General features: G+C 39.3%; 1 protein-coding gene across 1 annotated transcript; it reads right to left on the reverse strand.

Moving 5' to 3' along the window:
• Nucleotides 1–4,687: 4,687 nt before the first annotated feature.
• LOC149835438 (uncharacterized) lies at nt 4,688–21,089 on the reverse strand. Its single transcript, XM_090010527.1, has 5 exons — nt 20,524–21,089; nt 6,413–6,470; nt 6,236–6,319; nt 6,013–6,154; nt 4,688–5,288 (listed from the first exon to the last, which is right to left on the reverse strand). The coding sequence occupies exons 1-5, from the start codon at nt 21,077–21,079 to the stop codon at nt 4,875–4,877; spliced, it is 1,254 nt and encodes a 417-aa protein (XP_089866653.1). The 5' UTR covers nt 21,080–21,089; the 3' UTR covers nt 4,688–4,874.
• Nucleotides 21,090–22,034: the final 945 nt, after the last annotated feature.

The following is a 22,034-nucleotide window of genomic DNA, read 5'->3' on the forward strand; positions in this document are numbered from 1 at the left end:
CTCTCTCTCTCTCTCTCTCTCTCTATCTCTCTATCTCTCTGTCTCTCTCTCCACACACACAGCAATGGCAAAGCAAAGTGTGAATTTGCTCTTGCTTATAGAGATGAGGCACAATGTATTTGTTTAATCGTCCGTAATTGCTTCTTATTCTTCAATAACATCCTGGGATGTGATTTGTCTTGGTTTTATGGTGATGAAGAGCTTCTGTTGAATAATCTGGGGTCCTTACCAAGCGGGCCAGTTGAACCACGAGCTTGAACAAATTGCTGTCCTAGTCTGCACAGGCTGTTTTTTTTGTTGCGGTGACCAAAGTCATCAGTTATCTTCTTGTTGAGGTATTGAAATTGAGAGAGAGAGAGAGAGAGAGAGAGAGAGAGAGAGAGAGAGATTCTGATATTTCATTCTCCATGGCTTTACATGCGGAGTTGTTAATACCATTTCTTAACTTAATATATTCTAAAAGGTTGGTTTAGTAGAAACCAGGTTTGGTATTGGATGATTATGACATTTAAATCGGTTTTTGGTGGCCTGAAAATCAAGGTGACTGCATTATGTGGTCGGGCTTGAAAAACCCAAGTGAGTTGGACACTCGACCAATTAACAACCCCACTCCAAGTATCACAGGCTTACTTTTTTGAATAAGCCAGTGCGGCGCGATTGTCCTTTACCATCACAAGCCTTTCTATTGCTCTGTTATGGGCATAGAATGCTTCACAAACCCACAACGCCCTAAGTTGGTCAGCCAAAGGCCGCGTACCAATACCTTTTTATGTGTTGAATCAATTTTATTAGCCCTGCGCACCACCTCGTGCGCAGCTGTCTAGTAGAAGCTGATCAACCGCATTTTCAAATGCGTATTTTATGTAGTTCATGCTGCTTAGTGCATAGTCATCCCATATCAGTTATCACTTTCAAAAGAGGCACAAACTTTTGTCTTAGTCATGCGTGTCATGAAGCGTACTGCGACTACATCTGCACGACACAACAAAATATTGCCACCGAATGGACAAGACCTTGCGGCCCCCCAGTCCGAAGACCAGTTGATGATTGAACACCATAGCGAAGAGCACCACCCAGACTCATTCACTGGCGCCTAGACATTCACTCGCCTAACCCCGAGTCACCATACTCGGTTGAAATCACCTAATGTGATCCCTGGGAGAATTAGCCCTTACCCACATGCACCCCCGTGCGTCTAACCGCTACGTGTGAGAACATCTTGCAAGTCGAGAGGTCCTTAACCAAATCTCCAAAGGCAACATTTTCTGATCCGCTAGCACTGCTTAACCAAACAACGCTCCACGTCTGTGCTGCCACACAACGATGCACTAACGATGATACTGATGTCTATCGTATGTTGTGCTACCATCGCACGTCACCGATCAAGCGAACACATACTGCGAGTTCCTACACTTGATGCATTTTCCACTCAGTAGACCTCTGCACTGCATATGACCTATTTCTAAAGATCGGCCCAAGACAATCTTCCCTACCCAAAACCATTATCATCGTCGATAATGCTGGTGCAGGTAAGAACACAGTCTTCATTGGTATGCCAGTTTCCTTTTGTACTTATCTTTGGTTTACTCTTTTTCTTCAGCCTACTCAACTTGTTCTGGTTTACATCAAGCATCACCACAACATTTAACACGCCAAGTCACATACCTTTAACGCATATCCAATCACTTAGACAGCGGTCTTCTGCTTTATCAACATCGAGCATTTTCTGTTCGTGAGACCCAAGTACAATCTCATACACAAGCAAGTCATCTTCGCCCGTGTGACAAACTTGTCATCTTTATACTCATGACTGGGGTGCCTTTCAACCCCAGCAAGGGCAATTCTAAGCCCTTCGTGGTCCTCGCAAAGAAAGACGATCACCAATGTGTGTTGCGGAGAGATCAACTCCCTTAAGCACCAACTTGTTGTTTTCTAATGGTCCAAACTAGTCCTCAAGTGGGGGGACACCTTCTTTCTTATCACCCTAAAGTGGTCCTTCAATGCGTCTTTCTGGGCACTCATCTTCACATGAGTACATTTGGCCCAACGTTGTAACTCATCTCCCGAAGTCAGCATGTTGTAACTCTCTCTTAGAGTCAGCAAAACATTCCTTCATAAATCGATGAGTCACAAACAATAACTTTTTCTGCACACACCATCCATAGAGGATCTATCAACTCAAAGAACCAAAATAATGAGCATTCTGCTTAACATGGGCACTCCGCTAACCTGCAATCTTTGGAGAGAATATAGAAGTTTAATTAAGTTTCTTATACTCAAAGGTGCAAATCCATCTAGCCAAATTCAATGTGCATTCTCTGCATGCACAAAGCAAACGTCACGCTCCACCTGTGAGCCTAACACACAACTGATAGGAATCTTTGGCTTATCTATATTCTCTTAGCCAACTGAACAACAACCTTACACTTATGCTTATCATCGACAAGATGTCTCATACCATTCTGCCAATATCTTGCTTCTGTGCTCGATCAACCACACTTCAACTGCAAAAAATTGCGTAGCCAAGATAAACCATCATTGTCCTCTTTAATGTCACACACAATGAAAAAAAAGGTCTTCATGAATCTTTCTGCTCTGATGCCAATTTATCACAGGCTTACTTTTTTCAATAAGCCAATACGGCACGACGGTCCTTCCTTACTGCCGCAAGCCTTTCTATTACTCTATCACGGGCATAGAATGCTTCACAAACCCGCAACACGTCAGGCTGCCCAAGCTAGCCAGTTTAACGGCCAAAGGCCGCATAGCAACACATTTTCATGTGCTAGATCATTTTCATTGGCACTGTGCACCACCTCGTGTGCAACTGCCTAGCGAAAGTTGATCAAACACATTTTTAAATGTGTATTTCATATAATTCATGCCGCTTAGTGCATAGTCGTCTCATATTTGCTATCACTTCTAAAAAAGGCATAAATTTTTGCCTTAGCCTTGTGTGCCATGGAACGTATTGTGACACCATGTGCACGACACAGCAAAACCTCATCACCGAAGGAACAAGACCTCGTGGCCCCCAATCCAAAGACCAGTTGATGATTAAACACCATAGTGAAGAGCACCACCCAAACTCATTCGTCGGTGCCTAGGCATTCACTCACCTAGCCCCGAGTTACCATATTCGGTTGGGATCACCTAATCTGATTCCTGAGAGAATTAGCCCTAACCCACACGTACTCCCGTGTGTCCAACCGCTACGTATGGAAACATCTTGCAAACTAAGAGGTCCTTAACCAAATCTTCAAAGGCAACATCTTTTGATCAGTTAGCACTGCTTAACCAAACAACGCTCCACGTCTGTGCCGCCACACAGCGATGTGTTAACGATGATACTGATGTCTATCGCGTGTCGTGCTACCACTGCATGTCACTGATCAAGCGAACACATATCGCGCGTTCCTACACTCTATGCATTTTCCACTTAGTAGAGCTCCACACTGCACATGCCCTATTCCGAAAGATCAACTTGGGACACCAAGAATGCCATTATTTTAACTATGATTTATTACTTATTGTCGCTCATACAGATGTCAACCAGTAGAGTATCCGACCTATCACAGTGCACACAAACTCTACCAAATAACCACCACCACAGTTTGAGTTCCGATATGCACCCACCCTACAAAATTTAGAGGAAAATACATGGGTTAGTCTGGTCGGGTTGGATATCTGGCAAAATCCCAGCCCGCTTGACCCCCATGTTACTGAGGACGAATAACATTTGGGTCAGCATTTTCTATGTTGATGTGCCCAACCATGTCGACTGAAGTAATGCAGTAAAATACACTAGCCATTAGCATCTGGTGGAACCCTCATCAGGATCACAAAGTGAATAAGCATCACTGCCCTTCTACATCCACAGGTGCACCTGTTGTGGATTGTTTGAGCTTGAATTTACACAATCTATGAGCCGAGCTTTCTTTTGTCTGAGAATCAAAGAGGGAAATTAGTGAATCCTAAACAGTATCTTCTAAACATCCTAAATGCAAATATAATTAGACATGCTTTTGCTTAAACTTGACCTATAAATTTGTTTATCAATGTTTATTTACCAAAAAAATATACTTCAGATCAAATCAATTTAACCAGAAAAGTTAATTTATTTCATCTTCAAGTTTCAGAGTACAGGACACTCGCTCTAAAACACATCCAAACATAAAAAAAACTCATCTAAAGCATGTTTTTACTAAGAATACTCTATAACATCTGAGCATAACGTATTTCCAAGTTTAAATTAAGCAAACACCTATGTATATGTTTTTTTCAAGTCAATTAGGATGGTTTAGGAGATGCGGCCATTTAAGACCTACACAACTCCATTAAAGAGATGAGTAAATTATCTTTCTTCATTTGTAAACAATACCATGAAGGGACTGTCACTATTCAGTAAAGTATTTTCCTAATAATAGAGTTTATAATTCCACCCGTACTTCCGAAGCAAAATCACCAGCAACATTTGCAGGCTATGCCATAGGATACCCCAACTTACCTACGTGTCATATACCATTGTATACTATTCTTAGTGAAAAATTAAACGAAAATAACATGTCGCGAATCATCGTGTCCTGATATCATTTGCAGAACTGAAGGTGCAGGGCACGAACATTCGCAGGTGGAACACGCATGAAATGGGCACATTCGCATTCTCATAAAATCCTTGCACATATAATTGCATCTCGAATGTGGACATTAATTTCTTTGCAAAGAATGTTCCACGAAACCAAAACCAAGAAACATTCATTTTTTACACACAAGGGAAAAAAACAGCAAAATACTAGACAAGCCTGCAGCACCTCCCAGTGGTGCAACTTTTGGCCAAAGAAAGATTTACATTTGACACTTGCTATATTCATGAATTAAACCAACATCAGACCAACTTCATCAGATGAATCAACTTTTATAGACAGAGAGCTGATACTCAAATCATCCACAGCTTTTGTAAATGCCAATTTTCCAATCTCTAACTTCACCTCTTCATCCTTAATCTCAGCTTTGCTGCTATCTACCAGCTCTTGCTCAACAGCAACACACTCACTAAACCGGTAACAGCTTATAAGATGGTCATTTGTTATGCCAGCTACCTGCATGAATGTGTATATGACAGTTGGCCCTACACTTCGGAAACCCCTTCTAACCATATCTTTGCTTATCACTTCTGCTTTTGAGGTTTTCACAGGCACCTGCCGAGGGTAACGGAAGCTACTCACAATAGGTTTGCGGTTCACAAAACTCCAACAGTAGCTGTCAAATGACCCAAACTCTTCAACAACCTACAAGAAAGCACCAAATTTTACACAAATAGGCCATTAACCAATTAATAAACAGAATGAAAAGTACCACAGTCGCAGAGGCTAAGTGTCAAAAATAAACAATACAGATGAGGAACCAAAGCAGCACTTTTTGGCAATGCTTCAAGATGTCGAATACAAGCATGAACCTTAGTAGTTTAAATCCTGCCTGTGACCTCGGCACAAGCTTACTGCCTAAGAGCGGCTAGGTGCCCTTGTGGGGGCATCAAGGTTGGTATTTTATTTTTCTTTGTAATGTTTAAAACATTATAATAATGTTTTGCTTGTGTATTTTGAAACATTTAAGTTTTCTTATTTTTATGATTTTTATATCTTCATTCTAAATAATTATACTCTTTTCTGGGTCTTTAGGCGATGCCTAGGTGCTCAACTAAGCACCGAAGGCTTGAATTCCTCACCACTAATTTCATTAGCTACCTTGGTTTAAAACAAATTATTAAATTCCTTTAAATTCTAATATTCAAGAAATTTGTCACATACATAAATACAGATTCAATTAATCTGAAACACAGGAAAATGTTAAAAAGAAGAAAAATCTAAAGCGTCAAATGCCAGCAAAGTCAAGTATCAGAATTTCAGAAGAATTTACTTAAACAAAAAGCTGTAATGCTGACAATAATTGGAAAGCACAACAAATTATATAGTATGGTCAAGCATCACAATAAGAAACCAAAAGCAGAGCTACCTTCAGTATCTGACTAGCATTTTCAATTATGGAACGGAGCTTTAATTCTGATAACAGGGAGCTGCCAATGCTTCCTGGTGCTGTGACCTTTTTCTCACTCAGTTTGGCAACCACAGTTGGGTCGAAACCAGCAAACACTTCCCTGTACAAACATAAGTCAGAAAAGAACCATCGGTAATAAAACTATACAGCTTTCATTGAACAGGAACAGCAAAAGCATTACCAAAATATGTGTCTTTTACTAAGGATAGCCGGCCATGTAAGTTCAGCCAGTGCTCCTGACAGGGACAGCAATTCAAACAACTTCCTGCATTGGTGGATGAAAAACAAGCATCCAGTATTCAATAAGTTGATGCTCAATCAATCAGATATAAACCACAAAACTAAGTAAAGCACTTACTTATCATCATGAACCGGCACTCCCCATTCTTCATCATGAAAGGTAACATAACATGGTTCTGAGTATTCAGAACAAGCAAACATCATGATCAGTAAACTGAAACAAATTTACAAGATGCACTCTTCACACACACACACACACACACACACACACACCACCACCACCCAAACTTTGCTGCACTCCTCTCTGTCATGACAAAGGAACATGAAACTTTTAAAATATCAAAATACCGTAGTGTAGCAGTAAACTGTACCATAAAGTTAAATTATTTTCTAGGTTAACCTGTTTGCGATGTTTATAAAAAGTTGCAATTTGTGAAGGTTCTTTTCATAATTTAGCAAACTGAGAGCCAAAATAGCATGGGAAAAGGAGAGTGAGATTACAAAGACAATGATTCCTATTATTTAGTTGAATTATATGAACACCATATTTTGCAAAGTCATACTGTTACTTGTTTTTCCCTTTTACAATTGGTTATGGAAAAGCCCATAGTTCCATACAATATACACATTTGTCAGAAAATTAGGCATCTGAAGTCCTCCAAAATCACATGATGCAATATGCGTCATGCAAGTCACCAACTTGGTAGAATAAGTGTTCCTTAAATTCTTAATGAGTTCTTTTCTTATTTCCAATTTTCACACCCAAAATACACAAAAAAAGGATTCCCCATCTTTCTCGGGTTTCAATAGCCCAAGTTTGAAGGACAGCAATACACACACATGTATGCCTGTGTGTGTATATATTAGCTACAGTCCAGTCCAGTGTATGTAGGATTGACCTAGCAAAATGTGATCCCTTTTTTTTGGCAAATCAAACCCTATACATGTGATATACACGGTTTGTTTAGTGGGGATATGCACTTGGATCACTGGATTCCTATGTCACAGGGACTCGGCCAACTGGGTGCCGCGCTCGCGTCGACGTGACGCGACGCAGGTGCACATGCGAGTGCGGCACCCGGTGCGGTCAACCTGACCCTGGGTGCGTTGACCGCACCCAGGATCATTTATGTCCAACTTTTGGACTTTATATATATATATATATATATATATATATTTGCCGCACCCAAGCTTTTTGAAAGTGCCTCACCCCCGCACCCATGTGACAGCTGGATTCCAATATGCAATCAGGTTTTTTAGGCGATTAAAAAATTGATGGCTGCAAAATGCACCAAATTTCTCAACCCATGAAAATGATGTTTTCCACTTGCAAATGTGATTTCTCAATGAGATCCTAGACACAGTAGTTTATAGCAAACATACATACATTATATATACATATATATATATAGAGAGAGAGAGAGCTACATTTGGAAGAACAAAGCAGAAAACCACTCAACCACCTTAAAGTACCACATTAGCAATGGGATATTGAATTCCTAAGACAAAAGCTAACTGATGTGAAACTGAAATGGGAGCCAAAATTAAAGTGTAGTATACCAGCTAGGTGAAGTATCACTTGTGTGCAAAGAAGTTTTCACAGATAAATTGAGTAATCCAAATACTTGCAAATTGCCTGTCATGGTCGGCACTGGCGATGTCATAAAAATGTGCAATTGGAACGACTTAGATGACATTGATTGAGATGCCTACACCCCAAAATTTCACATACAAGCCAAGTCTAATTGATATCTACATACATTTACTTAGGTCCTTGAAGCCATGCCTACAGCAGTGAGGTCACTAATGATCCAAACCAGTTCCCTAAGAACGTAAGTTCCAGATATTGCTCCTAAGTTAAGAATTGTTGAATGTTTTGTTCAAAGTAAAAACAGTAGGCGGATGCAGTTTTATCAGTATCATATCATATTTTATGATACAATATGCCATACCGTGGCATCATCCCTTAGACTGATACAATACTGCTTCAAGTATCACCAGGTTTCAATTATCGAGCTATATCAGACTGTATCATACTATATGGTGATGTATCGTACTACATCATAAGATACACCCATTTTATTATCTTTTGATATGATTGACAAATTTAAGTAGATTTGCATCTTTCCCTTTTTTTAATTAATGCAACTCTTCATAGTAAATATTTTGTTTAGTTAGTTACTATATATTGTTTAGCAGGTTTTAGTAGTGCATATGTATGTTTAGTTGATAATAATGCTTAAATTTGATTTCTTTTTTTATTGCTTTATATGTTTCTCCTAGATTCTTTTTTAGATTTTTTTTGTTGTACTTTTCTAGTAATTTTTTTAAATGAGGCTTTTTCTTGTATCTTATGATATGATACGTTACATCCATAGCCCTAGCCCTTCTAAGATGTGTTCCGATATGCTTTTCACAACATCCTTCATGGGCATATTAGTGTATAAAGAATAAAAAAGCCACCACCAAAGCATTCCATATTTTGGATTGCTTTCATTGAAAAACAACAAAACAAAATGAAAGATCTGATAGAAATCGTGGGTTCCTTCTCATACACAAGACTGAGCACAAGGTGAGAGGAGAACCTCAAATGGAGGCTGCGATATTGGCTATCCATTAAGTACAATGGTGTTACAATTACTAGGGTACGAAAATACTCATTACACAACAAGAGAAATTTACAATATGCCATTAATGAACATTTGCTTAAATATGTAATTAAGTAAACTAGAATTGGGTTTGGATAGGATCCAAACCCAGTCATGAATGGAGACTTCTTTTCATCCTTCCTCAAATTGTACATGGTTTTGAACCATGAACAACTTGCCTTTCAACATCCAAAATTTGTCCTTGATAAGTCCTTTGGTAAACAGGTCAGCAACTTGATCAACAGTCCGAACAAAATATGATTCAATTTCCTTCTCTTCAACTTTCTGTCTCACAAAATGTTGATCAATTTCAGTATGCTTGGCATGGTTGTGGTAGATAGGATTAAATGACATGTTGATGGCACTTTGATTGTCACATAAGAGAATACATTTGGATATCGATTCGTCTACTTCTGTCAAGATATGTCTGATCCATATTACCTCAGTTGCAGCAGCTGCCATTGATCTATATTCAGCTTCGGTACTTGACCTCGCAATAGCACTTTGTTTCCTACTGCTCCAAGAGACAAGGTTTAGGCCAATGAAAACACAATATCCTGAGACTAACCTACGCTCATCTGGATCTCTTGCCCGGTCTTCATCTGTGTAAACAAGAAGTTCATGCATGTGACGTTCATTCATACTCTTTCTGTACAAAAGTCCATCCCCAATAGTTCCCTTCAAATATCGGAGAATGTGTTTAACTTCCATATGTCCCATGCGCGATTCATGCATGAACTGAGATACCTGATTGACTGAATAGACAATATCAGTGCGAGTAAAGGTGAGATATTGAAGCATCCCTACTATCATGCGATATCCTGTAGGATCCTCATATAAATCTCCATCTTGAGAACTAAGTTTCTGATAAAGTACACTGAGCGTGCTTAGAGGATTGCAATCTTTCATACCTGCCTTGCTGAGAACATCAATAGTATACTTATGTTGGATAAGTGTCATGCCTTCAATAGTTCTGTCAACTTCTACTCCAAGAAAATATCACAGTTGACCAAGGTCCTTCATCTTGAACCTGTGATTCATGAGTTCTTTGACCTGCTCAATATGTTCATTAGAGTTACCTGTAATGATTATGTCATCAACATATATCAATAACAAAGTAACTATGTTTTTGCATTTGAATATGAAGAGGGAATGAGAGAAATAGAGAGAGGAACAAAGATTTGCATATGGTTTTTATTGATTTGAAGAAGGCATACGATAGAGTACCTAGGGACATTCTCTGGTGGACAATGATGAAGAAAGGTGTTTCTCTCAAGTACATTAGTATAATTAAGGATATGTATGAAGGAGTAGTAACCAATGTCTGCACTTGTGGAGGGGTGACAACCAATTTTCTTATAACGGTTGGGTTACATCAAGGATCTGCTTTAAGCCCTTTCCTATTTGCTATAGCGATGGATGAGCTTCCGAGATCAATTCAAGAAAATGTGCCATGGTGTATGTTGTTTGCTGATGATATTGTTTTGATTGATGAGTCTAGAGCTGTGGTTAATGCTAAGTTAGAATTATGGAGACAGACATTGGAAGCAAGAGGTTTTAAGTTGAGTAAGAGTAAGGCAGAATACATGGAATGTTGATTTAGTAAGCAACGAAATAGAGATGGGAGTGTAGTGAAGCTTGGTGAGCAAGAAATACCGGTGGATGATTCTTTCAAATATTTGGGATCTATCATTCAAAAGTATGGAGAAATTGATGGAGATGTAAATCATAGGATAAAGGTTGGGTGGATGAAATGGAAGAGTGCAACTGGAGTGTTGTGCGATCGTAGAATGCCATTGCGGTTGAAGGGAAAGCTTTATAGGACCGCCTTACTATATGGTACGGAATGTTGGGCTGCCAAGAGACATCATATTCAAAAAATGAGTGTAGCTGAGATGCGTATGTTGAGATGGATGTGTGGAAATACAATAAAAAATAAGATTCGGAACGAGGAGATACGTAAGAAGGTAGGCGTTGCACCCATTGAAAATAAGATGAGAGAGAATCGTTTACGGTGGTTTGGACATATTCGACGTAGGCCTAATGATGCTCCAGTTAGAAGGATGGAGAAATGGGAAAATATATTAGTTAAAAGAGGTCGGGGTAGGCCTAGGAAGACATGGATGGAGGTGATAGGAAAGGATATGAATGCTTTGAACCTCACCGAGGACATGGCATTGGATAAAAATGAATGGAGGAGAAGGATTCATGTGGAAGACCCAGAATGATTTTCTTTGTTGGTTCATATCACTGACCCCAATTGTTTTGGGATGAAGGCGTAGTTGTTGTTGTTGTTGTATATGAAGAGGGAATGATCAAGAATAGATCGACTAAAACCATATTTCTCTATTTCAAGAGAAAAACTGTCAAACCAAGATCGAGAGGCTTGCTTCAAACCATATATAGCTCTCTTTAATCGACACTGTAAAACCCGAAAATTTTTGCTACCAAATTTTTTTTTTATGTTACAAAATATTTCAATTTTTGCAAATTGGGCCTAGATCCACATTTCGAATCTAGGACCCATAAAGGGGTAACTAGGTATAAATGATATAAATCATGATTTAATAATAATAATAACAATAAATAAATGAAATTTTAAAATTTTTAAAAAATTATCCGAGGATCCACAGTTGGATCCATTTGGATCCATATTGTTTGGACTCGGGTTACGGGTCTCGGGTGCGGACCCGAGCCACGCCCCTGTGTAAACAGCTTTTAAAGGAAAGGGGCAACCCGATAAGGGTTGCCCGATAAAGCCTTAACAGAAACAGAAGGGGGGGCAGAAGGGGGTTACGCAGGGCGTAACCGACCCCGCGCCCCTCGGCAAAGAAGGGGGGCTTGGGGCCGATAAAGGGGGGAGTGGAGAGGGTCTCTCTCTCTCTCTCTCTCTCTCTCTCTCTCTCTCTCTCTCTCTCTCTCTCTCTCTCTCTCTCGCTCGGTGCGCGCACGCTAGAGGAAAGGAGGTCGCTGGAAAGCTGCGACAGCCAGCAGCCATCAAAGGCCACAGCGAGCATCCCTTCACGGCAGTAGGGGGGAAACGCCATTAGTTTGCATCTCTTTACGATAGCAGCCTCCAGCCGCCGGAAAACCACCGTAAAAAGGTACGGGGCTCCTATCGAATCTAGGTGAGGGATCGAACATGGGTTTGATCCCATGTAATCTTTTGAGATGAGGGTCCATGGGGACCCTGTTTGCGTAATGCAGGGATTACCTGTGTTCTTTGTAATTGTTTTTCTGTGTTTTTATAGTTTTTCAAAAAGAATCGATTTCCTATTTGCTGAGACACAGTTTTGGTTTAAATTGATTCCAAACTTCAAATTGGGCATCGTATTCTCGGGATTTCGTTCTTGGGTTTGGAATCGCGTTCTTGGTTTAGGTCCGCATTCATTTACTGAAAAGGGGGATTCGGCTGCCATGATCAAATTAAAATAAAATTTGATTTGGGGGTTTTCGATCTTGGAATCGATAACCCGAATCTAGGTTGTTTTAAATTCTGTTTAGGTATACCACTTAGGGCATGGGATTTCTTCATCGTGAATATGCCTAGGATGAGGGGATATATTCGAATCTGGAGATTTTAAAATTTTTTTTATATAACCCATTAATGGCAGATTGTAGCATATACCATGAGTTTTCCTTTGTTTTCTCTGCCAAGTGTTCTATGCTTGGATATGCTAGGGTAACGATACTTTAAAGTCATGCAAACAGTTGATCTTGTGTATGGAGCTAATTCTTGATATCATTACTTACCTGAAATGCGCTGTAATTGAATCTGAGTACTTGAAATCTTGGAAATCAAGTTCATAAAAAATGTTTGGAATTTGTAGTTGTTGTTGATAATGGAGTAAGTTGGTCTCATAAATTTACTGCAAAAATCTTAATGTGTTGTTTCCATAATGTAGCATTGTATGCTGGACTGAAAGGTTGGATTTCCAGAATTTGAAGTCATAATTTCGGTTTGATATTGGTTATTTTGATATCAAAAGGGGACTGTTGAAATCTTGCTATCCTCAAAATGGAACACTGTTGTGTATACTGAAATAGGGAATAGATGGGTTTGATGATGCAGCACCATTCGATGTTTTGAATTACTAAAAGTCAGTATGTGTTCCAGCTGACTGTGTGTATACATATATATATATACACACATGTCCTGATTTCTATTAGCAGGGCTGATTTCCATATGTTTTCATAAGTTAGCTGAATGATGTTAATCGGATTTCCTATTCTCATAAACGAAAATACAAAATCCTAAACCATTAAAGCATGAATAGTGTGATACACTGCTGCTAGGTTCATGAACTATTAAGGTCCGACAGGATCTTGCATGCATTACCTAACATTTGTTGTAGGTTGTCTATTGGCATAAGTTGGTGCTTGAGTGTGGTTAAGCTCAAATTTTGTAAGATGCAGCGTGGGATCATTGAAACATAACCTGAAAATTTTCAGTTGTGTATAATAGTGTTCATGTTACACTGTTTAGGGAGGATGGACACGTAAAAACTGAAATTTTATATGTAATGTATCTTGCTTTGTCGTCTCTAGCTGAACGTTATATTTTTGTCTAGAGTCCATGTGTTATTTAAAAGCTTGTGTATTGGATTGTATGGAAACACTTGCCATGGAGGTTTATGCTTTCACTTGACTGTTATGAATTAGGTTCTAGACCTTAATAAATACTGTGTAAGTTTTGATATGAATAAAGGGAAATCTTGGAACCTACATACACTTATATATGTGTTAAGAACAAGTTGGAATGTCGTTCCTAAGAAGGTTATGTAACTGTTATTGTTATGATTATGGTACTCATGAATGTGAGCATGATCCAGTTATTGATAATTCTTTTTGGGTAAGAATACTTGAATGGTGCACTCACACACTTAAAGAAACCATGGATTGGTTAATACCCGTATGTGATGTAGGTAACACACACATAGTGAAAATGCATATGAATGAGTTATGACATGCATATGTTTGGGTGTATGATTGCATGAGTGCACGTACTTTTGAGCACTTTGGCCTAGTGTTATGAATGAAACATTACTTTGGTTTTATTAGGTGGTGCATCGATGGCCTAAATGGACCATCATCGGCCTGGAGAGCTGTGGGTTTGGTTTCCTTTTACATATGTTTTTTTTACTGCATCACTTGAACCACATAAGATGGTTTGACACATTACTACACTGTTCTGGTTGATTATACGGGTCGGAGTTCCGTAAGGGTCTCCACGAGGGAGGATGCGAGTTTTCACTTTACTTTTGCATATGGTGTTGCAAACTTAAAAAATTAACTTTAATAAAAATATAATAAAAACAGTGTAATACACATTCTGGGATATCTCATCTGGAGTATGAGAATCTTAGATATCCGATCTTGGGAAGACTGTGAGGATACAAAAACTCTGTGTGCTGTAATTTGGTTCCCTGAACCCGATATTGAGGTTATTTCTCCTGACCACGGTTTTAGGGAGAATCCGCCACTTTACCCAGGAGTGGTATGATGGTCACAGCTGTGAGTTTGTTTGGTACCAAGGAAGTGACACTTGTGGGCGTGGGGTGTCCCTTGTGTCCCCGACATTAGATGTGGAGGTCTAATGTTCCGAAGGTGATTCGGTCGAGGACTAAGTTGGAACCCAGTAATAAAATACAAATTGTGTGTTAAGCTACCCTGAGAACCTACTTGACCTCGGGAATTGTACCCGTTTGGTGTATCCGCGGGCAACGGTAATTAAAAAAAAGAACTTAAAGCTGCATGCATTTAATAGGGCATGCATATGGAAATATGAAACTTAAATGAAAGATAATAAAAAAGGAATCATGCATTGCACATAATTATGCATTTTCCTGTTATGCATTAGATCATGCATGTTTGAATCATTCTTTATATCATGACATAATTTGGTGGTAGCATATGATTTACTTATTGAAATCATGCTGCAAGGTTTGGTTATTTAGTTCTTGATATATGGTACCGCTTTACTGTTCTTGACTGGTGAGCATATGTAAATGTTGGTAGGTATGGATATTTGAATGCTGCAAAATTTTATATCTGCACTCACTCAAATCATTGCATGAAATCTTATCCATGTTCTTTATCTCACCTGGTTTCTTTAGAAGTAGTTGTGCTCAAAATTTCGGTTCTGACACCCTACTTTGTTGGTTTTTCACAGGAAATGGTGAACAGTGAAGTTCGACATGCATCTGGGGATGGATGAGAGTCATATTTGAGCTTGACCGCTTCAGCAGGGGACAGAGTGACTCTTTCTTTTGTCTTAGTTCTTCTTGCTTCTTTTCAGTTGTCGCTTTATTTTCAGTTGAATAAAACCTTGTCTTTGAAATTTACTTACTCATAAATAAAAGGGTTGGTTTGGTTCTTATGGATGATGATTGCAACTTCGTTTGTGGTGGTTGAGTTATCCAATGGAAATTGGAACTGTGAGGACCCCAGATCTCTGGGAAGGTTTCCGCATTGAAATATATATATATATATATATATATATATATATATATATATATATATATATATATATATATATATATATTCCGCATTTTTAAAGGGTATGGATTGGGGTCGTTACAGACACATATTTTTTGGAGTTCTCTTCTGCATACCCGGTGGGCTGCTCCATGCACACTTCCTCCTTCAGAGTTCCATGTAGAAATGCATTTTTTACGTCCAGCTGACTGATAATCCACTAATGCTCAATAGCCAATGATAATATGATTCGAATAGTGCCAATTTTTACAACCGAACCGAAGGTCTCATCATAGTCTTGTCCTTGCTCCTGGGTGAATCCCTTGGCAACCAGTCCGGCCTTATATCGCTCAATAGTACCATCTAGCTTATATTTTATTTTATACACCCACTTGTACCCAACCACATTTCGATCATGTGGTCTAGGAACAATCTCCCAAGTGCCACATTCATGAAGAGCCTCCATTTCTTCATTCATAACTTCAATCCATCACTTAGAATTTGTTGTTTGATGAAATGTTGTGGGTTGTTCTTCCTTACCTAAAGAGGTTAAGAGTTGAAAATCCATAGTGAAATTCTCATAACTTACCCATCTATTAATAGGATGTCGGGGTCGAGTGGATCTTATCGGAACAGAGGATGGAACAAAAACAGAAGAAGAATTCATCTCCTGATCAGAATTGGAGAGAGCCCCCTTCTCACGTCGAGAGTAAACAATGCCTTTATACCTTTCGAGGGGCAAGGGTGGATCTGAAAGTATACCTTCTCACGTCGAGAGTAAACAATGCCTTTATACCTTTCGAGGGGCAAGGGCGGATCTGAAAGTATACTTTCCTGAGTCCTTTGTACATCATCAAGCATATTTCCCTAGTCTCTTTTATTACATTCTGAAGGACAAACATCATCAACACTGAAAAAGAGATCAGAGTTCAACCATGGGTGATAAACTTCAATTTCAGGAAGGTTGTTAACATTGTGGTCAAAATTCAATTCAGCAAATACAACATTCCTGGATATTTTGATACGCTTGCTCAGGGGATCATAGCATCTGTACCCTTTATAATCATCAGCATACCCCACAAATATGCACTTCAAGGCCTTAGCATGAAACTTGTGTCGCATTGAACTGTCAACATGAACATAACATACACACCCGAATACTCGCAAATCATGATAATTTGGATGAACACCATGTAAAGAAAGGTAGGGTGATTTGTTTTCCAGAATATTCATGAGCAATCAGTTTATGATATGAACGACTAAATGAAAAGCCTCTGCCCAAAAGGTAACCGAAAGGTTCCTATCATGCATCATGCTCATTGCACTCTCGACAATATGGCGATGCTTTCGTTCAGCAATCTCATTCTGTTAAGATGTATGAGGGCAAGACACTTGCCTACGTATTCCATTTGTCTGGAGAAAATTAATAAAGTCATTTGAAGAGAATTCACCCCCTCCGTCACATTGAAAACAAAAGATATTATCAGAGAATTGATTTTGAACAAAGGAATGGAAGTTCTGAAATAACTTGAATGTTTCAGATTTATATTTCATAAAGAAAATCCATGTATACCGAGAATAGCTATCAACAAAAATGAGATAATATCTGGTGCCAGACATAGAGGGGACTGGAGTCAGACTCCAAACATCAGAATAAATGATTTCAAATGGTCTTGAAGCTCTTTTATTAATAGAATGAAATGGAAGAACATGACTCTTACATTAAAGACAACTAGAACATTTTTTATCATTGACATTTGAACTTAGACTTAACTTGGGAATAAGACTGCTTGAAGCAAGCTTTTCAATAAAACAACTACTACAATGACTCAAACGACCATGCCAAAGATTCAGCTTATTACACTCAGAAAGACTAAAAACATTCTCAAAAGGAACTGAAGAAGACGATGATGTGAGCTACAAGGTGGAAGGATTCTCTTGGAACACGTATATATTCCCTTGTCATTTTCCTTCAGCGAACGTTTCTCTCGTGTGAAGGTCTTTGACACGAACAGAAAAAGAAGTAAACTCAACTAAAGCATTAATGTCATCTACAAGCTTAGAGGCAGAAACAATATTTTTCTTGATATTCGGAGCATAAATGACATTTGAAAGAGTAAGGGAATAAGTAGACATGTGAGAAATATGATGGTGAGACCCGTCTCCAGTGACTATACTATTTTTACCAGCATAAGAAGCAAGAGTTAGGAACTTACCAGCATCACCAGTGACATGAGTGGTTGCACCAGAATCAACATACCAAGTGCCCTGATCATTTTGTTTTAAATTCAATTCAACTAGAGCATATAGTAACAACTCCTTGACTTCGCCACTGTTCTTCAATTGATCTGACCCCTTTCTTGTCTATGGTTGTTTGCCTCTATTTTGAGGATTAAACCAGCAATTAGCTTTGATATGCCCTCTTTTATTGCATAGAAAACAGGTGGGTATTGATCTTTGCATCTGCCCATTAAGAGGAATATTGGGTGTAGGTAATATTCCACGACTTCCTTGTCCATTTCTTTTTTGACCCCCTCTTTCCTGAAAATCATACCTATCACGTCATCGTCCATAGGCAACTCTTGTGGCAAGGACATCGTGTGCTCCAACTTGAGCATGAGTATTTTCAGAAAAACCCTTCAAGGTCATCTCATACTGTAAAAGCTTAGCACAAAGATCTTCAAATGTAGGTAAATCTGGCAAACACAATAAAGAAGTAACCATCATATGATAATCTGAACCCAGCCCAATCAAAGTTTGTTGCACCATATCTTTGTCACTAACTGGGCATCCCACGATGGCCAACTGATCTGTAATGGTCTTCATTTTGTTCAAATACTCCATGATAGTCATGGAGTTCTTCCTCAGCATTTGAAACTCTTTCTTCAAAAATAATACTCTGGCCTGAGAAATCTGAGAATATGTTTGAACCAATCGGTGCCATAATTGCATTGCGGAGCAATCATCTGGGATTGCCACAAGCACTTCCTGTGACAATGTAGAAGTGATATAGGCAACCAACGCCTGATCTCGCTTCATCCAGGATACGTATTCTGGATTTTTGACATAGGTAATAGAAAGATCTCCTTCACCATTCCTTTCTTCTTATGGTATGAACTCCGGAGGAACAGGAACAGAACCATCCAGATGTCCAGAAAGGTCCTGGCTTCTTATGAATGGTATAATTTGTCGCTTCCAAGTTAGGAAATTGGAATTGTTCAGTTTTTCAGACACGAATTGACTAAGAAAGTTTGAGGAAAGGCCAGACTGAGAATGAGGAAATGAGTCAATATTCTATCGAAATCAAGAATAGGAAGAAGTAAGAAATAAGAAAATGGCTTTACGACAAAAACCCAAATTCTATTGAATTCTAATAAAATTCAGAACAGAAACTCAATATCAGATAATTTTGTTGCCACCGTCTTTTTTTTACGATTGGTATGATAAAACCGAGGCAAAAAAACAGAACTACGCAATAAGAATCTGTTTTGAATTAAAAATTCAAACAAAGGGACACGTTACTTGGAAAGTAATGTGTTTTCTTTCAAAATATGAGAGAATATAGACACGCGGTGTAAAACAGAGAAGAATAGAGAGAGTCAAGACAGATCTGGGATCGCTTCCAGATATGTATCTAATGTGCCGTCAGATTGCAAAAGGATGTGATCCTATTCAAGCTTTGAGATCACGCAAAGATCGAATGGTTTAAATCCGAGCTTGTGTGATTATTTAGGTTGTTAATGTATAAGATCACGTGCAGCAATATGACAATACAAAAGCATGAACAGGAAATCAACAAACAGAGAATCCAAGTTTTAAAAGAGAAAGACGTTGGATTTTGTAAGAAAAGGGAATACGTTATTTGAATGATTTGATTTGAAGACAAGGAGAATAAAGGAGGAAATCAGAAGAACAATAAGAAAGGAAGTAAGAAGCTTTACCGGATGGATAAGAATAAAGAAGAAGATCTAGAAGATGAAGAAGCTTTACCGGATGTTCATAAGAAGATCACGATCCTTAAGGCTTGATCTGGTGCTCTAATACCATGATAGAAATCGTGGGTTCCTTCTTATACACAAGACTGAGCACAAGGTGAGAGGAGAATACGTGAGAGCTGCAGAATCCTCAACTGGAGGCTGCCGTATTGGCTATCCATTAAGTATAAGGTGTTACAATTACTAGGGTAGGAAAATACCCATTACACAACAAGAGAAATTTACAATATGTCATTAATGAACATGTGCTTAAATATGTAATTAAGTAAACTGGAATTGGGTTTGGATAGGATCCGAACCCAGTCGTGAATGAAGACTTCTTTTCAAGATCCAACAAACAACATAATAGGAGAGACGAATCAAAATATTAAAGTTCAAAGAAAGCAACAAGGCAGATGTACACAATGCATCTGCTTCTTCACAACGTGAAATGAGAATATCGCCCGAACAAATATACATGTATACAGATAGGAACAGGAAGATTGTGACTTTAGGTGTGCTAAACCTGGTAGCAGTTCACCAACAACATAACAACGGGTGGAATTCAATAACTCTTGAAGGATTTTTTTTTGTACTGTTTGGGAGTATCATTTGGAAGCACGAAGCAGAAAGCACACCAACCCATCAAACACTGGTATTTAATAAGAAAAAAAGGACATCTAGTTGCAGAATTTCTCTCTACTTAATGAACTTCTGGTAGCTCAAAACCAGATTGAACATATTTCTTTTTGTTTACTAAAAAAAAAAGATGAAGACAGATTGGACCTAATGTTGATGTGATGCATACTGCTGGACTTCAACTACACCACAATGTTAAGAAAACAAGGAGCTGCTGACTGCTTTTCTGCAACATTCAATGCTACTACAAAATCAATCCTTACAAAGCATATTAATCTAACTTCACACATGAAAGAAAATCACAAGGTACAACTTCAGGAGTTTGCTAAATAGCTGTTGAAGAGATCCAAAGAAATCAAATTCAGAAAACAATTAAAACAGCAATCAGCATTCGAAAAAGAAAGAAACGAATTCATTTTTTCATCAAAGGAACAAAATGTTGGGCCAATAACCACCAACAAACAGAACTGTCGAAGCACGGTCGTGCCTACCGGTGTTTGATGTGATCCACGCACACCTCTTCTTGGACTGTTCCGACGGAGGGGGACGCATTGATGCATCGACACTATCCGGAACAACTCTACCAGGCTTAGGACCATTACTCGGTTTCCTTCGACTCACAACGCCGGTGCTCCTTCTAGAAACCATCCTCCCCGTCGAAGCGCGGCTGCACGCAGAATCCGTAGAAGCATCCGAAGAGCAGGAGGCGTTCAGCGAAAGATTGGAATGCAGCAACACCTCGTGCCTCCACAGAAAGTTACCAACTCGCGGCGGAGCCGACGAGGCTACAGCCTTCGGCTGAACCTTACAAGGAGGCGAGGCAACAGCGGCCAAGTCCCCCGGAGGCGCAACCGCGACGGCCTCGCCGGCAGCCCCTTTATCACCAGCAAGAGGGCAGATTTCGCGTTTCTCCTCCTTTTGCGGAGGCTTCGGCGAGGGCTTCCGCGCGACCGTCGACCTCGCCTTGTTCCCAGCGGGCCCTAGAACCGAACGCACCTCTGACTCGACGGAGATGTTCATGGACCTGACCTTGGGAGGCCCCGACATTGAGCGCTCTCTCTCTCTCTCTCTCTCTCTCTCTCTCTCTCTCTCTCTCTCTCTCTCTCTCTCTATATATATATATATATATATATATATATATATATATATATATATATATATATATATATATCTAGGGTTTTGTGAAGCTGCACTTCAACACGAAAATGGGGAGTCTTGTTGCCTTGTCTGTGAGTTCTTCTACCACGAATCGACCTCTTCCGGACGATCCCATCATCGGAGGATGCAATTTCTCCACTCGTTACCTTCACATTGCTCAGGCTTGATTACTGAGATGGTTAGATTTAGGTTTAGAGAGAGAGAGGGGGGGGTGGAGAAATTTTCTTACCCAGAAAATGAGAGTCCTATTCCAATCGCCCCCCTTTGTGGGATCATTCAGATCCAGAGAGAGAGAGAGAGAGTCTGAAAATAAAATAGAAGGGGAGAGACGAGGATTAGTGTTTAGTGATGGGGGTTTAGAAATTAGAATTTCGACGGGGGCCGACCGGAGAAACCGGGATAGAGCAGGTGGGAAACTGGTTGTAGCCGGTAACATCACCCGACAGTTTCCGAGTCGGCTCACCTCACCTCATTAGTAGAAAAGAACAACTGAAGAACGAGAAGGGTGCAGCAGCCAAGGCGGGCCATGGGTATGAGATTCTCTATATATAGAGAGAAATGAAGACCTACCCAATAGGAAACCTTTCAAACCTAAACATTTATGGGATTTTCAGTGCTTTTTGAAATTCTATGATCTATGCCCTTGTTTTTTATAGGAATCAGTTCTTGGAGAATTACGCCTGTTTTGACAGGAATCAATTCTTGGAGCATTTGATTTCTATGCATGAATATGTTTTTATAAAGTTTCAGAAATCATTGGCCTACAATTTCATAAATTTGTGAGGCTCAAAATATTGTTTTTGAAGAATCAGTTCTTGGAAAATTCAGAAATTAACCGCCAGTG

The sequence above is a fragment of the Nuphar pumila genome, chromosome 6, assembly GCF_984573655.1.
Source record: "Nuphar pumila chromosome 6, dmNupPumi1.hap1.1, whole genome shotgun sequence".
Taxonomy (NCBI): Eukaryota; Viridiplantae; Streptophyta; class Magnoliopsida; order Nymphaeales; family Nymphaeaceae; genus Nuphar; species Nuphar pumila.